The sequence below is a fragment of the Schistocerca nitens genome, chromosome 6 (assembly GCF_023898315.1).
Source record: "Schistocerca nitens isolate TAMUIC-IGC-003100 chromosome 6, iqSchNite1.1, whole genome shotgun sequence".
Lineage (NCBI taxonomy): Eukaryota > Metazoa > Arthropoda > Insecta > Orthoptera > Acrididae > Schistocerca > Schistocerca nitens.
In genome coordinates, this window is record NC_064619.1 from 452,335,311 (window position 1) to 452,357,363 (window position 22,053).

Below are 22,053 nucleotides of genomic sequence, written 5' to 3' on the forward strand. Positions count from 1 at the left end.
GGTGTCGGCAGGTGGCGCATGTAAACACATTTAGAGTTGCTGGGGACAGGAGCAGCGTAGCAAATGTGCACATTTCATACAAAGACACTTCCATGTTTCACCTTTGCTATATTATGATGACAGTTATTTATTGTCTCACTATCAGCGATTGGGCATTTTCATGTGCTTACTCTGAAACCATCATATAGATTACGTTCATCATACAATACTATATGCTTATTTGTAGGCCAGTCCTTATTCCTTATATCTGCATGTCATTTGATTTGCTTATTGTCCTCCATATCCTTCTATTTACACGGTTGTCCTCTAAATGTGTGTGTGTTAGTGAGGGGGGGGGGGGGGGGGTGCGCATGTGCGATGTATGTTTGTGATATTTATATATACACACATTGTATTCACCCATACAGGGTGACGGTAAAGTACAAGGATATGGAGGCCCACATTGAAAATTATGTTGAATGTGCATATAATTAATTTGGTCAGTACACACTGATGTAATTTTGGTTGATTACACATAGATAAGTTCCCCAATCATACTGTAATCAATCAGTTGGGAGAATAATAGTTCGGTTAGTGGTGGGCATGATGACATCCCATGAAATATGACTAAATGCCATCTCCGAAAACTGTCTAGAACACGCAATTAGGAACCCCAACATTGTTGGAAATATATTGGATCTAATGGCAAGAAAAAGACCTGACAGCTAAAACAAGCAGAAAGATGTATATGTTCAGTAAACTAGATGAAAACTCAGTAGCATCATATCTCAGTGAGGAACTTAAAACTTTCAGCACAGGGCAGAAACATGTAGAGGACCATGACTCAAATTTAAAAGAATAATTGGTCATCCTCTGAATAGATAGTACCCAGTGAAATAGTTCATAATGAGAGGGAACCTCCATGGTTTACAGTAACTGTAAAGAAACCTCTAAAGGAACAGAGATTGCTGCACAGTAAGTGTAGAACAAAACAAAGGGCTATAGATAGAGAGATGCTGAATGAAACCTGTTTGGCTTTCAAGAGAGCAATGTGTGATGCCTTCAATGACTACTGTAGCAGAATATTGTCAAAAGATATTCCACAAAACCCAAATTAATTCTGATTGTATGTAAAGGCTGTTAGTGGCACCAAAGTTAGTGCCCAGTCCCTAGAAAATGAGACTGGAACTGAAATTGAGGGTAGGAAAGCAAAAGCTGGAATACTTAAATCCATTTTCAAATGTTCCTTGACCAAGGAAAATCCAGGAGAATTGCCCCAATTTAATCCTCATATCACTGAAGAGATGAACAGAATAAGTATTAGTGTCGGTGGTTTTGAGAAACAGCTGAAATCGTTAAAATTGAACAAAGCTCCAAGGCCCAATGGAATCCCTGTCAGATTCTATATTGAATATGCAGCTGATTTAGCCCCTGTTCTAACTATAATCTATCACTGATCTCTCAAACAAAAAACTGTGCCCATTTCTTGGGAAAAACCACAGGTCTAGTAGAATTGATCCACAAAACTACCATCCAGTATCCTTGATGTCGATCTGTTCTAGAACTTCAGAACATATTCTGAACTCAAACATAATGAGGTATCTTGAACAGAATGATCTCCTCAATACCAACCAGCCTGGATTCTGAAAATGTTGATCATGTGCCCATCTCGCACTTTTCTCACATGGCATACTGAAAGCTTTGGGTCAAGGCAACCAGGTAGAGGTAGTATTTCTTGATTTTCGAAAAGCATTTAACTCAGTACCACACCTACACTTATTGTCAAAATTACAATCATATGGAGCACCAAGTGAAATTTATGATTGGATTGAGGACACAGCGTATTATCTTGGATGGAGCATTATCGTCAGATTTTGAAGTAACTTCATGTGTGCCCCAGTGAAGTGTATTGGAACCCTTGCTGTTCATTTTGTATGTTAGTGACCTTGCAGACAATATCAACAATAACCACAGACTTTTTGCATATGATGCAGTCATCAATAATGAAGTGCTGTCTGAAAGAAGCTGCATAAATATTCAGTCAGATCTTTATAAGATTTCAAAGTGGTGCAAAGATAGGCAACTTGCTTTAAATGTTAGGAATGTAAAATTTTGTACTTCACAAAATGAAAAAAATATAGTATCCTGTGGTTATAATATCAATGAGTCACTGTTGGAATCAGCCAACTCACATAAATACCTGGCTGTTAATACTTTGTAGGGATATGAAATGAAAATATCACATAGGCTCAGTCATTGGTAAATCAGGTGATAGACTTTGGTTTATTGATAGAACATGGGGAAGTGCAGTCTGTCTACAAAGGAAATTGCTACAAAAACACTCATGTGATTGGGTCTTGAATATTGCTCCAGTATGTGGGACCCATATCAAGTTGGACTAATTGGGGACATTAAACATATAGAGAGAAAGGCAGCTCAAATGGTCACAGGTTTGTTTGATCCATGGGAGAGTGTTACAGAGACACTGAAGGAACTGAATTGGATGATGGATGTAAACTATCCCGAGAAAGTCTATTAACAAAGTTTCAAATTGATGACTCTAGAATTTACTACAATCCCCTACTTATCACTCACATAGGGATCATGTGGATATGATTAGAATTATTACTGCACACACAGAGGCATTCAAACACACTTTCTTCTCGCACTCCATACATGAAAGGAATGTGAAGAAACCATCATAACTGGTAAAATGGGACATGCCCTCTTCCATGCATCTCACAGTGGTTTGCAGAGTATAGATGTAGATATAAATGTAATTAATACACATTTTGTTGTATCCTTAAATAATCCACATGTTTTTTAAAATATTAATTAACCAGGTTGCACGTTTTTGGAATGGAATTTAAGCAGTATTTGTTATTGTTCTCTTTTGTGTAAACAATGAAATCTTAAAAAAATAACTTCTGAATTATTGCATGTTACATAAAGTCATACACATTTTTATAATCTGTGAACTTAATACTTTAAATCAGTGTAGGCCAATGTTTAAGCAAAAAAATTTTCATAAGAATAGAAATTTTTAGAGCACATGGTTCTTTGAGGCTTTAAACATCAAATATCAAACAGTCCTGCAAAATAAAAAATATTCAGCAAAACAAACTATATTTTAAGCAGAATGAGATTTTCACTCTGCAGTGGAGTGTGCTCTGATATGAAACTTCCTGGCAGATTAAAACTGTGTGCCAGGCCGAGTCTCGAACTCGGGACCTTTGCCTTTCGTAGGCAAGTGCTCTACCAACTGAGCTCGCCAAGCACGACTCATGCCCCGTACTGGCAGAAGTAAAGCTGTGAGGATGAGGCATGAGTCGTGCTTGGGTAGCTCAGCTGGTAGAGCACTTGCCCACGAAAGGCAAAGGTTCAGAGTTTGAGTCTCGGCCCAGCACACAGTTTTAATCTGCCAGGAAGTTTTATATTTTAAGCGTCAGTAAAACTTATACTACTGTGTGAATAATAGAAAATTTTAAAAAAAATTACCTCTGAAGTAAACAAGTTGCATGTAGCATATTTTTCGTTGTAGGAGTGATTTCACTGCAAGTAGGTATCATCCACTCTGATTCAACAGACAATAATTATTTCAGGTTGGTATTTCAAAATAATAACCATATTGTAACTGAGTATGACAGAATAGTCAAAAAGTTTGCTTTTTTGTGATTATGGGTGCATTACCAGATATTGATGAAGTATCTCATAGTTATGTGGATGGAAACGTACTTTGTATTTTTTATGACAGCAAAGTAACCTATACAATGACTTTATTTTGTGAAACAAGTTGGGAAGTAACAAAACTACCTAGAATTCAGGCATAAAAATTGTCCAGAAGAAACTGTTATCAAAGCAATGTACACTGGAGGGGGAAAAAAAGACTCTTGTCATGGAGGTGGCATCATACAGCATTTAACTAACGCTTACTGTGAAATTTTCTTTTGCTTCAGTTTGGTTGATTTTTGATAATCCCAAGCTGTGGCATTCTGTAACAATACTGCTGGTGATAGTAAACTGATGTTGTTTTGGTGTTATTAATCAGATAAGCTCTGTTATGCTTCAGTTATTGCTACTGGTCCTCTTTTATACAAACTGTATGTTTCTAGTTCTATTTCCAGTGTCCATATATTGCGAAATGCACAAAAGTATACCAGCAATAAGATTAGTACATAGTTTCATAAAGAATATTTTTCCTTTCTCTTTCTTTTTCCTGAAGGACAACAATGACTGGAAATAATGGCAGATTTCGTATAGAAGAAGTGAATCCTGTAGTTCTGCAGCCACTCCCACCAGCGAGACGACCTCAGCGTGCTCCCTGGACTCGGTCTCGTAGACAGATTGCTACTGCAGAATTCAGACGCTCAATATACGAGAGAAATTTGTGGGTTATGCCATTACATGACATTACAGGAAGATACAGGGAATCTTCTCCAGAATTTTACAGGTATTTTATAATGCAATCCCTTCTTTTTAAACACTGTGCAGTAAATCGCCATCATTTTTGTCCCGTAGTCTGTTTACATCAAAAGGGTAATTATTACTTTCATAAATTAGATTGTGAATTGTTCCCTATGTCTGAAATAGTGTTACTCTCAAACTCTGAACTGAACTATTTCCTTCTGAAAAAATATACACATAAATGTGTAGTTATTTCTTCATATGGACAACTTCACTGCTGCAGATATTCTTGTGCTGGAATCTGTAAAATGTTACCAAATCTCAACTCTCTACTGAACCAGAGAAAATATTTCTTCCAGTAACAGTTATATTACGTCTTCTGTTACAATTTTTGATATAAGGGAATTGCCACATTTACAACGAATGTTCATACTTTGTCTGATGTTAAACACTCTTAAACTGACTGCACTAGTGGCAGTTCTTTACGAATCTGACAAATAGAATGAATCTTCTCTCTCTCTCTCTCTCTCTCTCTCTCTCTCTCTCTCTCTCTGTGACATAAATACCATTGTCATCACTCGTGCATTTTCTCAGTACCATGTCCCACTTGTGTGAGACAGGACATCATGGCATGGAGTAACTACCCAGCAAGCAAGTACCACAGTGTAGCAAACTGCCATCTTGTCATGCCTTGGAGACGTGCGACATTCATTTGGGCTAGTGTACATGCACAAACAACAACAAATTCCATAGAGTTTACAATTATAAACTAATTAACTAATAACAAATAGTTTCACTATAACAATCATAGTTCTTCAGCTAGCTACATTTTGGGTAATCCATCATTTGCCAAAAGTGGTATGTTACACCACATATCATTGCCCATAGATAAAGGTCATTGTCACAACTCTATAAAATAATGAATAATATATTTATTTCCAAATAGTCTTTAGTATTATAAAATTAAAATAGTAAGAGTTTGTCTTTATTTTACCAACTGTATACGTATTGAAATGGAAGCTATTCACACAAAGCATTTCCTGTGTGTTCATTGTCTTGCTTTATTTGTACTTGTAGATTAACCACAAAGAGGGCTGGTAAACCACCTCTGATTCATCCTCTAATGTTTAAGTTAATTCATGACTTTCTTTTACTGCGCTGATGTAGAAATCAAGTAATTATCAGCTTCTGTTACTATCCTAATGTCAAACTTCATTTGGGAGGTACTTGTACATGTGCTACTCCTGTGGCAACCCTGTGAAAACAGGTTTAAGTATTTAGATAAGAGAATAGTTTCCGCAGTGTAAGCTGTTGAATGAATATGGAAAGAGGGAGGCCAGACGTGGTATTCCTGGTGGAGAAGAAATAAAGGAAAGAAATTACAAGGAATGTTAGAACCGAAGGAAGAACAATCCCCCCCCCCCACACACACACACACCAAAAAAGGAAGAAGAAATATCACTCCCTGGGTAGTACTTTCCGGTGAGCCAGAGGACAAAAATGTTCTCTTAGATAACAGAAATCACCGGTTTTAATTTCACAGGTGCTGAAAGTTGGTTCTAACACCCTACTATTACCGGTGTACGTAGAGAGTAGCAACACAGATAGTAATCTCCAGGTGTTTAATTAACTAAAGCACCAAAACTAAAGCAATGCTTCATTTGAGTTAGACAGGGTAGGCAAATAGTAAACCTTGTTACTATCACTAATTTTAAAGGTGTGCAAAACCTGTAAAGAATGTATTAAGGAATACTTACATAATATGCATTTGAGTATGACACACACAGTGGTTACAGTTACTACAAGCCACACCACAAGTTGGGAAACGGGGCCAAATTTCTAGTAGTTTACTGTCGGAGTTGAGATTTTCACACACAAATGTTTTATTCATATCTTACAGAAACTAGCAGTATGGCAATAAACAGCCTTTTAAACACGCCGCTAACGGCAATCAAGTAATTTATAGCAATACAACAGTTTAAAAAAAATAATTTAAAGAACATTAGAAAACAGGCTATTAAAGTAAATACAGAACTTTGTTAATAAGGTATGATGAGGTAGTGAAGCTACCAACACCGCCATTAAAAAAAAATCAAAGGTCTCAGCAAACACACGATTAATGGCAATAAAGGAATGGAAGAATTTAAAACGTTTTTAAACAAAAGTATCTTGGAATATCATTAGTACATAACAGATATGACGGGCCCGTGTAAGACGGCCACACATCACCCACTCAGGGATGTTCAGGCTAGGCAGAATACTGACCAATTTAAATACGCCCATAAACACAATTGCCACTCTCAGGCTGGTCACTGCACTGACTTTTAGCCAGCAAAAACTTGTAATAAGATGGCTTAACTTGCTTGACAGAATTAGAGCTAACCTCGTGCAAGGAAACATTACACCACACAGTCCTGAATGAGCGACCACATGATCAACCAACAAGAAGCATGAATTTACTCATAACACACGACAGAATAGCGAAACAATTAAACTGCCAAAACTACACCTCCCATTGGGCAGTAACGAGAGGAGGAGGAAAGATCACTGTCTTCAATTACACCGGTGCCGGGGACAGGAAACCCGATCGCCGGAGGCCACAGGGCTGAAGAGACACTGGTTACGCAAACTTATTACTTAATGATTAAACCTTCCACTAACTTAACTTGCAATTATGCTCGAACAGGCAGTACACGACCTCCGAAGGCAAGGATCCACACATCCAACCGCTCACACATCACCAGTGTACCCAACATGCCACGGTCACGCGACAACACGCTCACTGCGGTTCACGTCTTCTTTGCAACGTTGACGGGTAGTGATCGCTCCTTCATGTTAGGTGTCTCCTTTTTTAAACTCCAGTGTTGAAACGGAGGACTTAAAGAAGCTTGTTAACGTCCCACCAAGTTGAAATGAACAGCAACTACTTGTGGGGCGATTCTGTATACAACCAACCCGCGGGGAGCTCTTCTGTCAACTCAACCCATTCATTACACATAACCGACAAACATCACGTGGCGACTCGGTACAACCGACCACGCCTGGTCCACGCTGGCGAGCCACACTGCCCTCCTATATCCACCGGACTCTGAGCGCACAACGCCCCTACTTCGCCACCGCCACATGAGGTTACAACCGGTCAAAGACCTCATTTCCTCCATAGCAGTTTCCCGGAAGCAAACGCAGATATCGATAGCAGAGGGAAAAGACAACCAAGCAGCCACTTAATGACTGACAACATATCAAACAAACATGTCAAGGAAAGAAAAGGAAAACCAGTGCAATCTAAATACAAGGTATAGCACAAGTTGATACATGGCTCAGAAATTCCCAACCATATTTATGTTAATCACATTTCTCAATAGACATTTCATATTTCTCCTGTATGTATTTGGAACAACGGGCAGTCTTTTGTTGCCTTGCCTACCTCTTTACTCCATATTACCTACATTAGGAACAGCACAGAAAGGTTACACTTATTTTGCTGTCATTGTTTTATAAAATTAGTACATCAGTCAGATCACTATAAGACGGTAGTCCCCCTATTTCTCAACTTTGGAGTGAGCCTCAAAACCAACAGTGTGCTACTTGTGTAGAAACTACTCGAGACACTTCTTCATCAGGAGGCCATTTCCTAACCACCATCAAATGTTCACAAAGATGATATCACCACATATCCCTGTTATCACCCTTTAGGGGTAGGTCCGCCTTTCTTTGGTACACCCACCCTCTATCTTACGCAATTTACAAATAAGGGTGCAGTATCCTGTTTAATATTATAAACTACTCTTCTCTGTATTCCTGTGCTTTGAGATAACTTACTCCTATTTCATCTAGAATCCTTACCCGATTACTGAGTTTCCTCATCTGCTGTCTCTTAATTATACTCTTCTGCATTCCATTTTATGTAACCAAACTTATTTTCATTCATTGTGGATGTATTACTTTGCTTTGCCTCTGAATGTTCCTATGTAGATTTCATCTGGATGTCAGCTCTTCATTGAATTGCTATCTATGGGTACATTGCCCCTTCCTACTCTTGCCCTCGACAATGTGATGGTGCTAATATCCTGCACCTTTCCAGATAAACTCGTAAAAGCATTCTTATTTAAGTAATGCATCTTCTCTGTGGCTGCGTAATAGCCTTAAACATATACAGTGATTTGAGATATTCCCCAGAAAATTTTCATTCATATATATCTCATAGTGAAATCCTAGTTAATCTAAGATACTCTAACATAAACATGCGTAGTAATCCAAACATTTATTATCTCAATCATTCAACCTTTATGTGACGTTTTTAATGAATCTTGGACTAGGGAGACATGAAATATGTGTGCCAAAGTGACAGACAGTCTAGGTATATCAAAAATGTACATTCCGTTTGTATGAATAGTTTGCAGGAAGCATTTGTGAGAGAGACGTCTATACTTACCTCAGCATTTGTATTTAAGTTACATGTTCAGATGAACTTTCCATTTTATTCTAATTTGACGTCATCTATAGCCAGAAAGTAGCATTTATTTTCACCACAAAACATGTACGATTTTTCATTTCTTATTACAGTAGAGCATTGATTACCCGATCTAATTGGGGGTCTTGGGTGTTCAGAGAATCAGTTTATTCAGATAATTGAATTTTATACACTAATTTACCCAAAAAACTACATAATTATAGTTATAATAATTTGAATCTCTTTTATAATTACAAAGACAGTAGGAATGTATGTAATACAGCCTAGTAAATAAAAAATATGATATATGTATGTGCTTTGCTAGTACATTACATATGAATAGAATTAACCGCTTAAAAAATCCTTAATTTTGGTCTGTCTAAACAAGCCTACCCGCTTACGAGCAGCTACGTCATATTTTGTTCAGTGCAGGTATTTTATACTGGGCAATTTCATCTTGAGCTACAAATCATTGCAAGACAGTATCTACACATGTAAATTCCTGAGAAGCAACCATTATATATTCAGCTTTGTTTTCTGGGCCACAAGTTGATAAGATGCTGGCTGTGTCAGCTTTATCAGTGATGAGGTTTACAACTCCACTATCATGTATAATTTGGTGCCCTAGACATGCATTGTCAACAGTCATCCATTCTTGCATGTTTTCTTCCTCACGTTCCTGTCAGTTGAGCTCTTTTAGCATGTTGACCAATTCAGGCACATCATTCTGTTCATTATTTGCAATTAGACATTGAGAGCTTTCCACCATACCCACAATTTTATTACAGCCTTTTTTTTCAAATTCTGTTCCTTTACACTATTCCATGCTGCTTTGATCATGTAGGATGCGTCTTGCAAATCTGTAGTATTTTTATGATTTCCTAACAAACTTTCCTCTTCTCCCTTCTCTTCTCATCTCTTCTCTTTCTAACAGTAACTTGTGGAATAATTCTTATCTCTAATACGATTTGAAAGTCTCAATAACATCTTGACTCCTGGACTGTAATGAAGAGGTTACATTATGTGGAAAAAAAAAGTTACTTTTATGAACTCATCTTTTTCATGTTAGATATATCAGGAGGGGTGAGTTGCTACATTATCAAGTTGCAGTAATGTTTTCTTCCTTTTGCCATTCTTTAACTGAAGATCTTTTAAAGAGGGTACAACAACTCCCATTAACCATTCCATGAAAATTGTACTGTCCTACTGTGTGCTCTTCTGTGAGGTGTAAACAACAGGCATTGGAACACTGCAGCAGTTTCTTACCTTTATCAGTGACGAGTGTAGGCAATCGGTGGCTACCAGTAGCATTGGCACAAGCTAAAGCAGAGTTGGAGGCATGTCATGTCCATCTGTGCCAGTGTACAAGCATATACAGTAACAGCCTTGTTTCGACTCAGGTCTTTCAGTGCTCTGTCAAACACTTCACGCAGTATTGTATCTCTCATTTCGTCTACATCTACATTCTCTTCCATTTCCATAATATTGTCCTCAAGTACATCGCCCTTGTATAGACCCTCTATATACTCCTTCCACCTTTCTGCTTTCCCTTCTTTGCGTACAACTGGGTTTCCATCTGAGCTCTTGATATTCAAGTGGTTCTCTTTTCTCCAAAGGTCTCTTTAATTTTCCTGTAGGCAGTATCTATCTTACCCCTCGTGAGATAAGCCTCTACATCCTTACATTTGTCCTCTAGCCATCCCTGCTTAGCCATTTTGCACTTCCTGTCGATCTCATTTTTGAGACGTTTGTATTCAATTTTGCCTGCGTCACTTACTGCATTTTTGTATTTTCTCCTTTCATCAATTAAATTCAGTATCTCTTCTGTTACCCAAGGATTTCTACTAGCCCTCGTCTTTTTACCTACTTGATCGTCTGCTGCCTTCACTATTTCATTCCTCAATGCTACCCATTCTTCTTCTACTGTATTTCTTTCCCCCATTCTTGTCAGTAGTTCCCTTATGCTCTCCCTGAAACTCTGTACAACCTCTGGTTCTTTCAGTTTATCCAGGTCCCGTCTCCTTAAATTCTCACCTTTTTGCACGTTTCCTTCCCTTCCTTTTCCTGCTGTCGAATTCCAGTCACCCCTGACTATTAAATTTTCGTCTCCCTTCACTACCTGAATAATTTCTTCAATTTCTTCGTCATCTGCACAGCTAGTTGGCATATAAACTTGTACTTCTGTAGTAGGCATTCGTCATTTGCACAGCTAGTTGGCATATGAACTTGTACTACTGTTGTAGGCATGGGCTTCATGTCTATCTTGGCCACAATAATGCATTCACTATGCTGTTTGTAGTAGCTTACCCGCACTCCTATGTTTTTATTCATTATTAAACCTACTCCTGCATTACCCCTATTTGATTTTGTATTTATAACCCTGTATTCACCTGACCAAAAGTCTTGTTCCTCCTGCTACCGAACTTCACTAATTCCCACTATATCTAACTTTAACCTATCCATTTCCCTTTTTAAATTTTCTAACCTACCTGCCCAATTAAGGGATCTCCGATCCGTAGAACGCCAGTTTTCTTTCTCCTGATGACGACGTCCTCTTGAGTAGTCCCCGCCCGGAGATCCGAATGGGGGACTATTTTACCTCCGGAATATTGTACCCAAAAGGACGCCATCATCATTTAATCATACAGTAAAGCTGCATGCCCTCGGGAAAAATTACGGCTGTAGTTTCCCCTTGCTTTCAGCCATTCGCAGTACCAGCACAGCAAGTCCGTTTTGGTTAGTGTTACAAGGCCAGATCAGTCAATCATCCAGACTGTTGCCCCTGCAACTACTGAAAAGGCTGCTGCCCCTCTTCAGGAACCATACGTTTGTCTGGCCTCTCAACAGATAGCCCTCCGTTGCGGTTGCACCTACGGTACGGCTATCTGTGTCGTTGAGGCACGCAAGCCTCCCCACCAATTGCAAGGTCCATGGTTCATGGGGGAGAGGTTGTTTTTCATATGACCCAGATAAGTTTCAACACCTCTGTGCTGTCATCAGTGCACTTTCTTTATTAAAGTCTTTAAAATGTGAACATATTTTTTAAGTAATAACTAATATATGATAATTAGACCTAAAGACTTTTTGCTTTATTTTTGTCACTACCTTACTTTACCCAGTTGAGCAGAATCATTTGGGCAGGATCATTTGTACATTATCATGTACTAGTAGCTTGTCATCTGCAACCTAATGCTGTTACAGTGAATTTGGGTGACATTTTAATGCATCACTTTATGTTTAAACAGAATTTTGTTGTATCAAGTTATTTCATGCATATATTTGCTATTACTTATGTTTTGTTTTGTCAGAGCCTCTGTCATTTGTGTTCTCATGAGTTATTCAGAACCACACACAGATACTACACATATATTGTAACAGGCACTTCTCACTTTGTTAAAACACAAATGGTGTTATTGTGAATTCCATCCCAAGTGATGTTCACCTGTTCTCAAGTGAGTTTGGCACCATTAGGACGTTCAAAGTGCATGGTTTTCCGTGGGGTGTGATGGGAATTAGTATGTGCATGCATGGTTTGCTGATCAAAAAGTCTCTTCACCCTCGACAGGTGACTGTGTGATGTGCCACGTCCAGTCATGGAATAATCACTGTGATATTCCTTGATGACACAGTGACTACCAAATGGTAGGTGAAGATTTCGGAAGATTATTTCACCTCCATTATCCAAAGTGACCCTGATTTCCACAAAATGTAGTTCATGTGAGATGGAGCACAAAGCAGGAGAGTGTTTGATATCCTGGAAGAGCACTTTGGGGACTGCATTCTTGCTCTGGGGTACCTATAGACCATTGGCATGGGCCTCGATTGGCTGCCATATTCTCTGAATCTGAACACATGCAACTCCTTTTTGTGTATAGCAATAATCCCAAAACTATTGCTGAGCTGAAAACAACCATTCAGGAGGTCATGAATGTTCCAACACTTCAGCAGGTCACGCAAAATTTCACTATTCGTCTGTGCCACATCGTTGACAATGACAGCAGGCATATTGAACATGTCATAACTTAAATCCGAATATCTGTAGTGATCTATACATGTTGAATAAAGTGTGTGCACGCTACAGTTTGTAACTAATTTACGTTTATTTATAATTTTTTTCATATAGTACAATAATTTTCACCCTGTATTTGTGTGTGAAATGCTCAGAGAAACTCATGAGCATGCAAATCAAAATGATCTGACAAAGCAGAACGAACTCCCCAACCAAGGTCACATTAACATCGTTTGCTTGCAGATGACAAGCTTACAGTATGTGAGAACGTGCAAATCATGCTGCGTAACCATATAATATAAAATTAAGGTAATGGCAAAAACAAACAATAACTATCTTTAGGCCTAATTTTCATAGATTAGTAATCAGTAAAAAATTCACAGATGTGAATAAAGAAAACCTACTGATGCTAACACAGAGGTGCTGGTATCTATTTGGGTCATAAGAAAAAAATAGTGTTTTGCATAACAGGTGGACCTTATATCCAATAAACAACCAGGGAGCTTATATCAGGAGCTAAATACAAAAAGCAAAAGATCATCTACAGCTAGTGTAGAAACCAAACTACAGTTCTAAGAGATGAAGCACACAGAAAGGAGGTAGTAATTGAGAAGCTAGTATGACAGGATTAGTTGTGGCTTATGCCCTATGTTATTCAATCTACACATTACATTAGCAGTAAAGGAAAGTAGGAAAATTTTTTAAAGGGAATTATAGATAATGTCTTGAAAACAGTTTGTAAGATGAACATCCACAAAAATAAAACAAGTTTAATTAAGACAAGTGATGCTGGCAGTATCAGGAAATAAGATGGTGAAAACGGTACATAAGTTTGATATTTAGACAGCAAAATAAATGATAGCAGAAACAAAGATGGTGTAAAAATGTCCTAAAAGGACTTGTCCTATGTCCGCACACTTCCTCTGTCTGCCTACATGATATACTTCACATGCCGCTGTACCCTGCATGGTGTAGGTGTAGAGATAGAGATAGTGTGTACTTCATGCTTCGTACCATTATAATCTATTTTATGTGATATTCTACTTGCATATCGAGGAAGGAAATGAATGTTTAGAAATGAGTATGGCAGATGTCACTGTTTTATATCCAGGTTAGAGCAAAAGTTTAACATCTCCATAAACCCAGTATTAAATCTACACTATGTGATCCAAAGTATCCGGACAACCCCAAAAACATACGTTTTTCATATTAGGTGCATTGTGCTGCCACCTACTGCCAGGACTCCATATCAGCGACCTCAGTAGTCATTAGATATCGTGAGACAGCAGAATCGTGCGCACCGCGTAACTCACAGACTTCGAACGTGGTCAGTTGATTGGGTGTCACTTGTGTCATACGTCTGTACCCAAGATTTCCACACTCCTAAATATCTCTAGGTGCACGTGTCCAATGTAATAGTGAACTGGAAATGTGAAGCGCACAGGCCAACCTCGCCTGTTGACTAACAGAGACCGCCGACAGTTGAAGGGGGTCACAATGTGTAATAGGCAGACATCTATCCAGACCATCACACAGGAATTCCAAACTGCATCAGGATCCACTGCAAGAAGTATCACAGTTAAGCGGGAGGTAAGAAAACATGGATTTCGTGGTCAAGCGGTTGCTCATAAGCCACATATCAAGCCGGTGTATGCCAAATGACGCCTAGCTTGGTGTAAGAAGCATAAACATTGGACAATTGAACAGTAGTAAAAAGTTGTATGAAGTGACGAATCACGGTACACAATGTGGCGATCTGATGTCAGAGTGTGGATATGGTGAATGAATGCCTGGTGAACGTCATCTGCCAGCATGTGTAGTGCCAGCAGTGAAATTTGGAGGTGGTGGTGTTATCCTGTGGTCATGCTTTTTATGGAGGGGGGCTTGCACGCCTTGTTGTTTTGTATGGCACTGTCACAGCACAGGCTTACATTCATGTTTTAAGCACCTTCTTGCTTCCCACTGTTGAATAACAATTCGGGGATTGTGATTGCATCTTTCAACATGATCGAGCACTTGTTCATAATGCATGGCCTGTGGCAGAGTGGTTAGATGACAAAAGCAGCCCTCTAATAGACTGGCCTGCACAGAGTTCTGACCTGAATCCTATAGAATACCTCTGGGATGTTTTGGAACACCGACTTCGTGCCAGGCCTCACCGACCGACATCGATACCTCTCCTCAGTGCAGCACTCCATGAAAAATGGGCTGCCATTCCCCAAGAAACCTTCCAGCGCCTGATTGAATGTATGCATGTGTGAGTGGAAGCCATCATCAAGGTTAAGGGTGGGCCAACACCATATTGAATTCCAGTATTAACGATGGAGGGCACCACGAACTTGTAAGTCATTTTCAGCCAGGGGTTCGGATACTTTGATCACATAGTATAGCTCACCTTTTAGGGGAGGCACTTTGTATGTAGTTTTTTAAATTGTCATTTTACAGTATTTTATTACAATGTCCATGAATGAGTCTTAAGGAAGGGACACATTTAGCTGCACTGTACTTTCCCCTTGTCACATCATCAGATTTTACCTATGAGTAGTACTCGCTTGTAAATACACAGTAAGCACAACTGAGGGAAGAATTTTCTCATATGGTTCAATATTTTTACTGTCCTTTTAATAGGGAAATGAGCAAGTTATACATGCCAGGTAAAGAAGTCTGTTACGGTTCTATTATAATGTAATGTGCTGTCTCCTGGCAAGAAATTATATTACCATTGAATAAAGGTTGTGTGCTATGGGAAGGAAGAGTGACTAGACATAAAGAACAGTGAACGGCAGCCAGTGAAATCAATCACCCTTATGTGTCATTTCTCATTCTGATCAGAGGAGAGTAACAAAATGCCACTGTCTCACCTCTACCTATAGAATTGTCCTAAGTCCCTTGGTAAAATATTCTGGTGAGAGAATGCATCAGTTTGTGGTGCCTGTGACGTACACATTCCAGCACACCATGTTTTTCATGGTGTATACAGTAGAGTGTCTATTATACAAACTAATTGGGGGACTTGGGTGTTCAGAAAACCGGTTTATTTGGATAATTGAAGTGTGTACTTCTATTTATCAATAAAAATTATGTATATTGATAATGAACAAGATCTCTCTTATTATTACAAAGGCAAGTGCAATAGGAATACATGTAATACAGCCTAGTAAACAAAAAAATATTGTAATACATACGCATTTTCCTTGTACATTACATATGCATAGAATTAACACTAACAGAATTCTTAATTTTGCTCTGCCTGAGCGAGCCCTTTTTGCAGGGCTGGTATCTGATACTGGTTGCTGTCATCTCGAGCTTCAGGCTATCGCAAGGCCGTATTTAGACATGTAAATACTTAATTCAGACATATCATTCTGTTCATTATTTTTAATTAGATTTTGAGAACTTTCTGCCATACCCACAATTTTATTATAGGCGTTTTTCAAATTCTGTTCCTGTATCTTCTCCCTCCTTATTCTAGCAGTAACTTATGTAACAATCCTTTTCTGTAATACCATTTGAAAGTCTCAGTAAAGTCTCGATCCATGAGCTGTAATAAGGAGGTGGTGATAGGTGGGAAAACCATCACTTCCATGAACTCATCCTTTTTCATTTAGGATACTATATGTTGGATGAATTGGTGTGTTGGCAAGGAGCAGTAATGTTTTCTTCCCTTTTGCCATTCTTTAACTGATGAGTCTTTCAGAGGGCACAAAAACTGCCTTAAACAATTCCGCGCAAGCGAGTAACAGTTCAGTTACTTGGTTGTGGTTGTTTGGTGGACAGACATTTGGATAATCGATGCTGTACTGCATTTTATTTTCTGACAAGAGGTCAATTGTAAATTTAACATTATATGGACAGAGGACTATATTGTATGTCAACTGATATCAACACACATTTCGAAAGTTTGTATATTATCCAGGTCATACGACTGGAACACCATCATCTCTAAGTACAGGGTGTATATAAAGTCCAGGAACACTTTCAATTATTTATTGCACAAGAACTAAACATTATACAGATGTCATACATATTGCATTTTGAAGAGAAACTGCAAGTTTTTTTTTACAAACATTCGATATGCGAACCATGAGTGACCTGGCAGATGTCAATACAGTAATCGAATTCTTGCCATACCCGTCCCAGCATGGCATCGTCAACTGAGGCAGTCGCTTCCTGTATTATCTCCTGGAGCTCTGCTACATCACGTGATAGAGGTGGTAGGGGTGCACCAGATCTTACCTGTGTCCCCACAGAAAAAAGTCACATGGATTGAGATCTGGTGATCGGGGAGGCCATTTCATGAAACAGTGAACTCCAGCACAGATAAAGTTCGCTCCACATCTGAACTCGCCATGTTTGCAACTAGTGGTGACTATCAGCTAATTACCAAACTATGCTGATGCGGAATACACAAAAAAAAGCTTTCAGGGTTTCTCTTCTAAATGACGTAAGTGTGATATCTGTACAATTTTTGGTTCTTGAGCAATAAATAATTGAAAGTGTTCCCGGACTGTATGTAAACTCTGTATTTTTCCCTTTTTTTCCTACCTCAAGTGACTTTATATTCCTCAACTCACATTACATGTGGAACATTATAATTTTCATTACTAATATTATTATTCTGATTCACGTGTGCAGTATATAAACATTTGAAGATATCTTGAAATGCTTGAACATATTTTTCACTGTTATTATTTGCTGTGGCATCAGCTATCTTGACATTATTTGCTGTGGCATCAGCTATCTTGACAGAAAACAATCTGTTGTCTATTTTACACATGTTTCTGTGTATTGTTTTCTTTATACTTTTGTTGTTCTCATTTTATTCTGTAACCAAATTTTCGTTGTATCTTCTTATGTATACTTTGAGATATTTGTGAATAGTTTTGTTTAATTCTGCATATTCTGACGTGTTCTTTTATCTTTTTGTTTAAAATTATGGCTTCTTGTTAATAATTGCCTTATTCTATTCGTATTTTTTCTTTAGTTTTCTACGTATTTGCTATAACTTCTGCTGTTTACTTAATTGGCTTTGTTAACTAATTACCCTTTGGCCCAACTTTCATTTTTCAAGATGTTTTATACTTTATACATTCATCTGTTAATTAGAACATCTCAAATCTTTTGGCATTTCTGGCTTTGCTATTCCTTTTTAAAACAAAATGAAGAACTGATATGTGTTATTGGTAATAGTCATTAAGTCGCATATACATAAAACATTGGTGTCAACAAGTTTTTTTTGTAATGTATAGTAACAATAACACTTAAGTTCCATCAAAAAAGTGGTTACATAATTCATAGTTAACATTTCTTTAAAATAGAGCCAGATGAGAGTTTGAGTATATATGAATTTTTTTTTTTAATGCTGCCAATTTTTTCAATGGTTTTTATCTTTTTTTTCCAGAAACAATCCAGCACAGCTGCATAGATTGCTTCCTTGGCTTTCTCGTGAGTTGTCAGTGCTTATAGAGAATCAGTCACGGTTGGCTTTAGTTTTGGACTGCATTCTAAATATGCTGCAGTACCATTCAGTTAACAGCAGCAGTATAAGAAATTATCTTCGAAACAATATCAACCCTAGGCATGTTGACCATTTTATCCATGAACTGTGGACATTTGCACGTTCTCCATATGACATGATTGGTTTTGACGAGACAGCTGAGTATGGTTCATATGAAGCTCATACAATAGAGCTTCCACCTTCACCCCATTCAGTACGTGATGATGATAGTGATGTGGTTGTGATATCATCAGATGACTCAGTTGACTCATCACATGAAACTGTTGCAAATGAGGATGATAATGACATTGATGTTGAAGGTGTTGGTGAAGCTTCCCATCTATCTTCCATTAGCAGTCGTTCTGGGAGACATGGGAATACTTCACGCCATACTTCTCAGAGAGTGCAAGCAGGTGAAAGTTTGCAAGATCATTTGTATACAGCAAATATAAGATCACAGGCATCAGATGTTGTTTCATCAAGTGATTCTGAAGACTGTGTTATAGTTGGCTATGTTAAACCATTGCATGAAAGAACTCCAGAAATTGTTGCACTCGATACAGATGAAGATGTTATAGAAGAGCAAGAACCTTCTTGTGAAACAACTGCAAACTCTAATAGTAATAAGATAAATGACAATAACTCAAATAAGCTGCACAGCTCAGGTAAGAGTGGGTCACTCTTTGTATTCCTTGGATATATATTTATGTAAACTTTGTAATTATAATATTTTTTTTTACTGTCTGCTGACAAATTTGGTTCTTACATTGCAGATACAGTGAGTCCTGTTGCCTCTACCTCAGGATCTCAGCGAGAAATGCCTGATTCCACTGCTGGCTGCTCTAACTACATTCCGGATTCAGTAAAAAGTTCCCGTGTGCACCAGCACAAAGAAAAGAAAGTTCGTTCCAGCAGAAGTAGAGTCAAGATTAACAAGAAGCCAACAAGAGCGAAAAGTTCACAAAGCAGTAGTTCATCACCTTTTTCACCAGTTGGTCTAAACCGTTCAAAACAACTTATCTACAGTAGTTCAGACACACTGAGTAGCAGTCCCATCAGGCGTCGCAGATCTAAAGGGAAGCGACTGAAGAAGTTGCCTTACAGCTCTGATTCATCGAGTGGAAGTTCTCGCAGGTGCCGCAAAGCCAGAGTGAGTAATTTAAGCAAATTGTCGTGTAGCTCCGATTCATTGAGCAAGAGTCCTGTGAGGCATCACATTTCTAAGGAAAGAGAAAGTTCAAGGTATGCTTATAATTCTGGGAGATCATCATTAGATGATTATAGTTATCCACTTGCTTCAAGGATTTCTGTATATAGCTCACCATATTCTTCTGATGATGAAAGTATTTTTGGCACTGAACATAAACCAAAACTGCGAAGCATTGTTGTTCCAAAACAAACCAGTACTTCAAATACTAAAGGTGTGTCATATCCCTCAACATCATCGACATCATCTAGTTCAGTTCGTCAGCATGAGCCTTCATTGAATCCATGGAATCTATCTAGCCGTGGCAGTAAATCAAAGCATAAGTCAAGGAGGCATGACAGGAAAAAGCGGCGAAGAAAGGAGCGATATACTTCTTCCTCATCTTCAGAAGATTTTGTAGTTCGTCATACCAAACGGAGGTCTGAAAATGTCGTAATTTATTCAGACTCTGACTAAGGGCTTAAGAGCCAGGTGCATTTTCCTTTTATTGTAAATAATATATATATATATATACTGGTGTTCAGTTCAAAGTATTTCAGTAAGTTAAGCAGTAAATGTGTAAATGTTACTGAAGTTGTGCTTTTTTCTTTTTTAACGTAGTGCAGTGAACATAATAATGTGACAGATTGCAATGCAAGAAGACTACAAGAGCCGTACAACAGTGCTTGTAGTGTTTGTAAATACAGTGCTAACTGCGATAATAGAAGTTCTTCATACATCATCCAGATGTGCCCTTATTTATTTTTTGCCCTGTTTTCTTTTCCACTTGGCCGTGTGAAAACATTACGGGTTGCTGCTGGTTACAGTAAAGACCATTTAAAGGTGCTTTGTACTTAAAATCATGATTGCATTGTATATTACTTTGAGAGAACGTCAAATATTGTAAATCTTAACTAATTGCATAAATTTGTGGATAGGAAGCACATTGTTATGCTTTGTCTGTCTCTTGAATGTGTACAATTTCAACAATTACTGTGTAGTTACTGTCTGACCCATTAAACTGTATATATTTTTAGACTGCAAAACGCGTGAGTCACTTTGATCGTGGGATGGTATGAATAGTTTTGCTGTGTATAAGAAGAGAATGCTGTGTTTCAGGTGTCTCTTTCTTGAGTAGTATAATTGGGTGTTCAGTCATCTTTATAGTAAAAGTTACTTGATAATGCAGATGACCTGTATCTTTGATTTATTGTGTTACTTGTTTTGACTTGTGTTACAACTTCAAATTATGTTCAGTGAACTTAATTTGCTGTAGTTTGGTTACTAAAGCCGGGAAGAAACAACTTTATGTGACAGATACTATTTTATTATTGTGGTCAAAATTTAGGAAAAATATGAGGAACAAGTGGAAAAATTCTTCCATAAACATTGAAGGATAGAAACAAGTAGCTATTGTGATAAAAGGTGGAAATTTCTGTTTCTTTGTATAATGAAAACAAATATTTCAATTCAAATATCTTTACATAACTTGTATATACTTACATTCTATTTTTAAGCTATCATGATTTTATGAAATACATTTGCACAGAAATTTTGGGTATTCCGAATTATACAGAATTCATTTCAAAGAAGGCAATTTTTCTGACATAATGACGAATTTTGATGTATTGATTTTGTTCATGTTGCTCAGACTCATTTTCTGGTGAATTAACAAGTCATTATCATTCTGCGTTCAGTGCAGACTTATGTATCAAAAACTGTTTTAGCCATTTGTGCCAAGTTGCCTATTTAATTTAGAATGTAGGAAATTCAACAGGGGAAAGTTCTAATCCCTTACACATGACTGTTGACATTAATGACTTTAGTAAATGAAGTGTTTTGTCTGTTGTCAGCATACATTTTCCTTGCTCTTTCCCCACACTGCACTGTAGAAACATCCTCTGGAGCTTGAGTGTTATAATCAAGTTAAGTATTGTTAGATGCATATTTGCAATCTTTTATGTTCCATATTTTGCATTGTATCTTGAAAAATAAATAATAAATCAGTGTGTGTTGTATAATCATTTAGTAAATGTTATCTGACAACAAGACACAAATAATACATTTAAAAATATTAATGATATAGAGGAGATGTTGAGTTGCAGACAGGCACAACAAAAAGACTGCTGTACAGTTAAGCTTTCAGCCAAAAAGCTTTGTTCCGAAATGTCACCCCACGCACACGCACACGTGTGCGCAGTGTCTCTGGCCTGGTGGCCAGACAGGACTGTGACTGTGCCTGATTGGGACAGTGGTCTGGTGTGGGGGGTGGGGATACTGATGTGGCATGGATCACAGTGGGGATGCAAGTGAGAAGGGGACAGGGGTAGCAGGGTGAGGGTAGAGGAAGATGTAGAGCTGCTAGCTGCTTGTGGGAGAGTGCAGAGATGTGGTGGGGACATGGTTGGGCTGCTAGGCTAGATGAAAGGTTTGTGTGGGGGGGGGGGGGTGAAAATGAAGGTGAGTTGGAAAGGAAGAAAGTGGGGGGGGGGGGGGGAGAAGGCTGTGTAGTGCTGGAGTGGGAA

The 22,053-nt window shown here is 38.2% G+C and overlaps 1 protein-coding gene across 3 annotated transcripts in view; it reads left to right on the plus strand.

Annotated features, from left to right (window-relative positions):
- Positions 1–21,549, plus strand: part of LOC126262425 (E3 ubiquitin-protein ligase Topors) — an 82,295-nt gene extending 60,746 nt beyond the window's left edge. For all 3 annotated transcript variants that reach the window (XM_049959062.1, XM_049959061.1, XM_049959063.1), the window contains exons 5-7: positions 4,202–4,429; positions 18,247–19,007; positions 19,116–21,549. In XM_049959062.1, the coding sequence (XP_049815019.1) occupies positions 4,202–4,429; positions 18,247–19,007; positions 19,116–20,005 (1,879 nt within the window). In that variant the 3' untranslated portion in view covers positions 20,006–21,549. The remainder of the gene's footprint in view (positions 1–4,201; positions 4,430–18,246; positions 19,008–19,115) is intronic.
- The last annotated feature ends 504 nt before the right edge of the window (positions 21,550–22,053 follow it).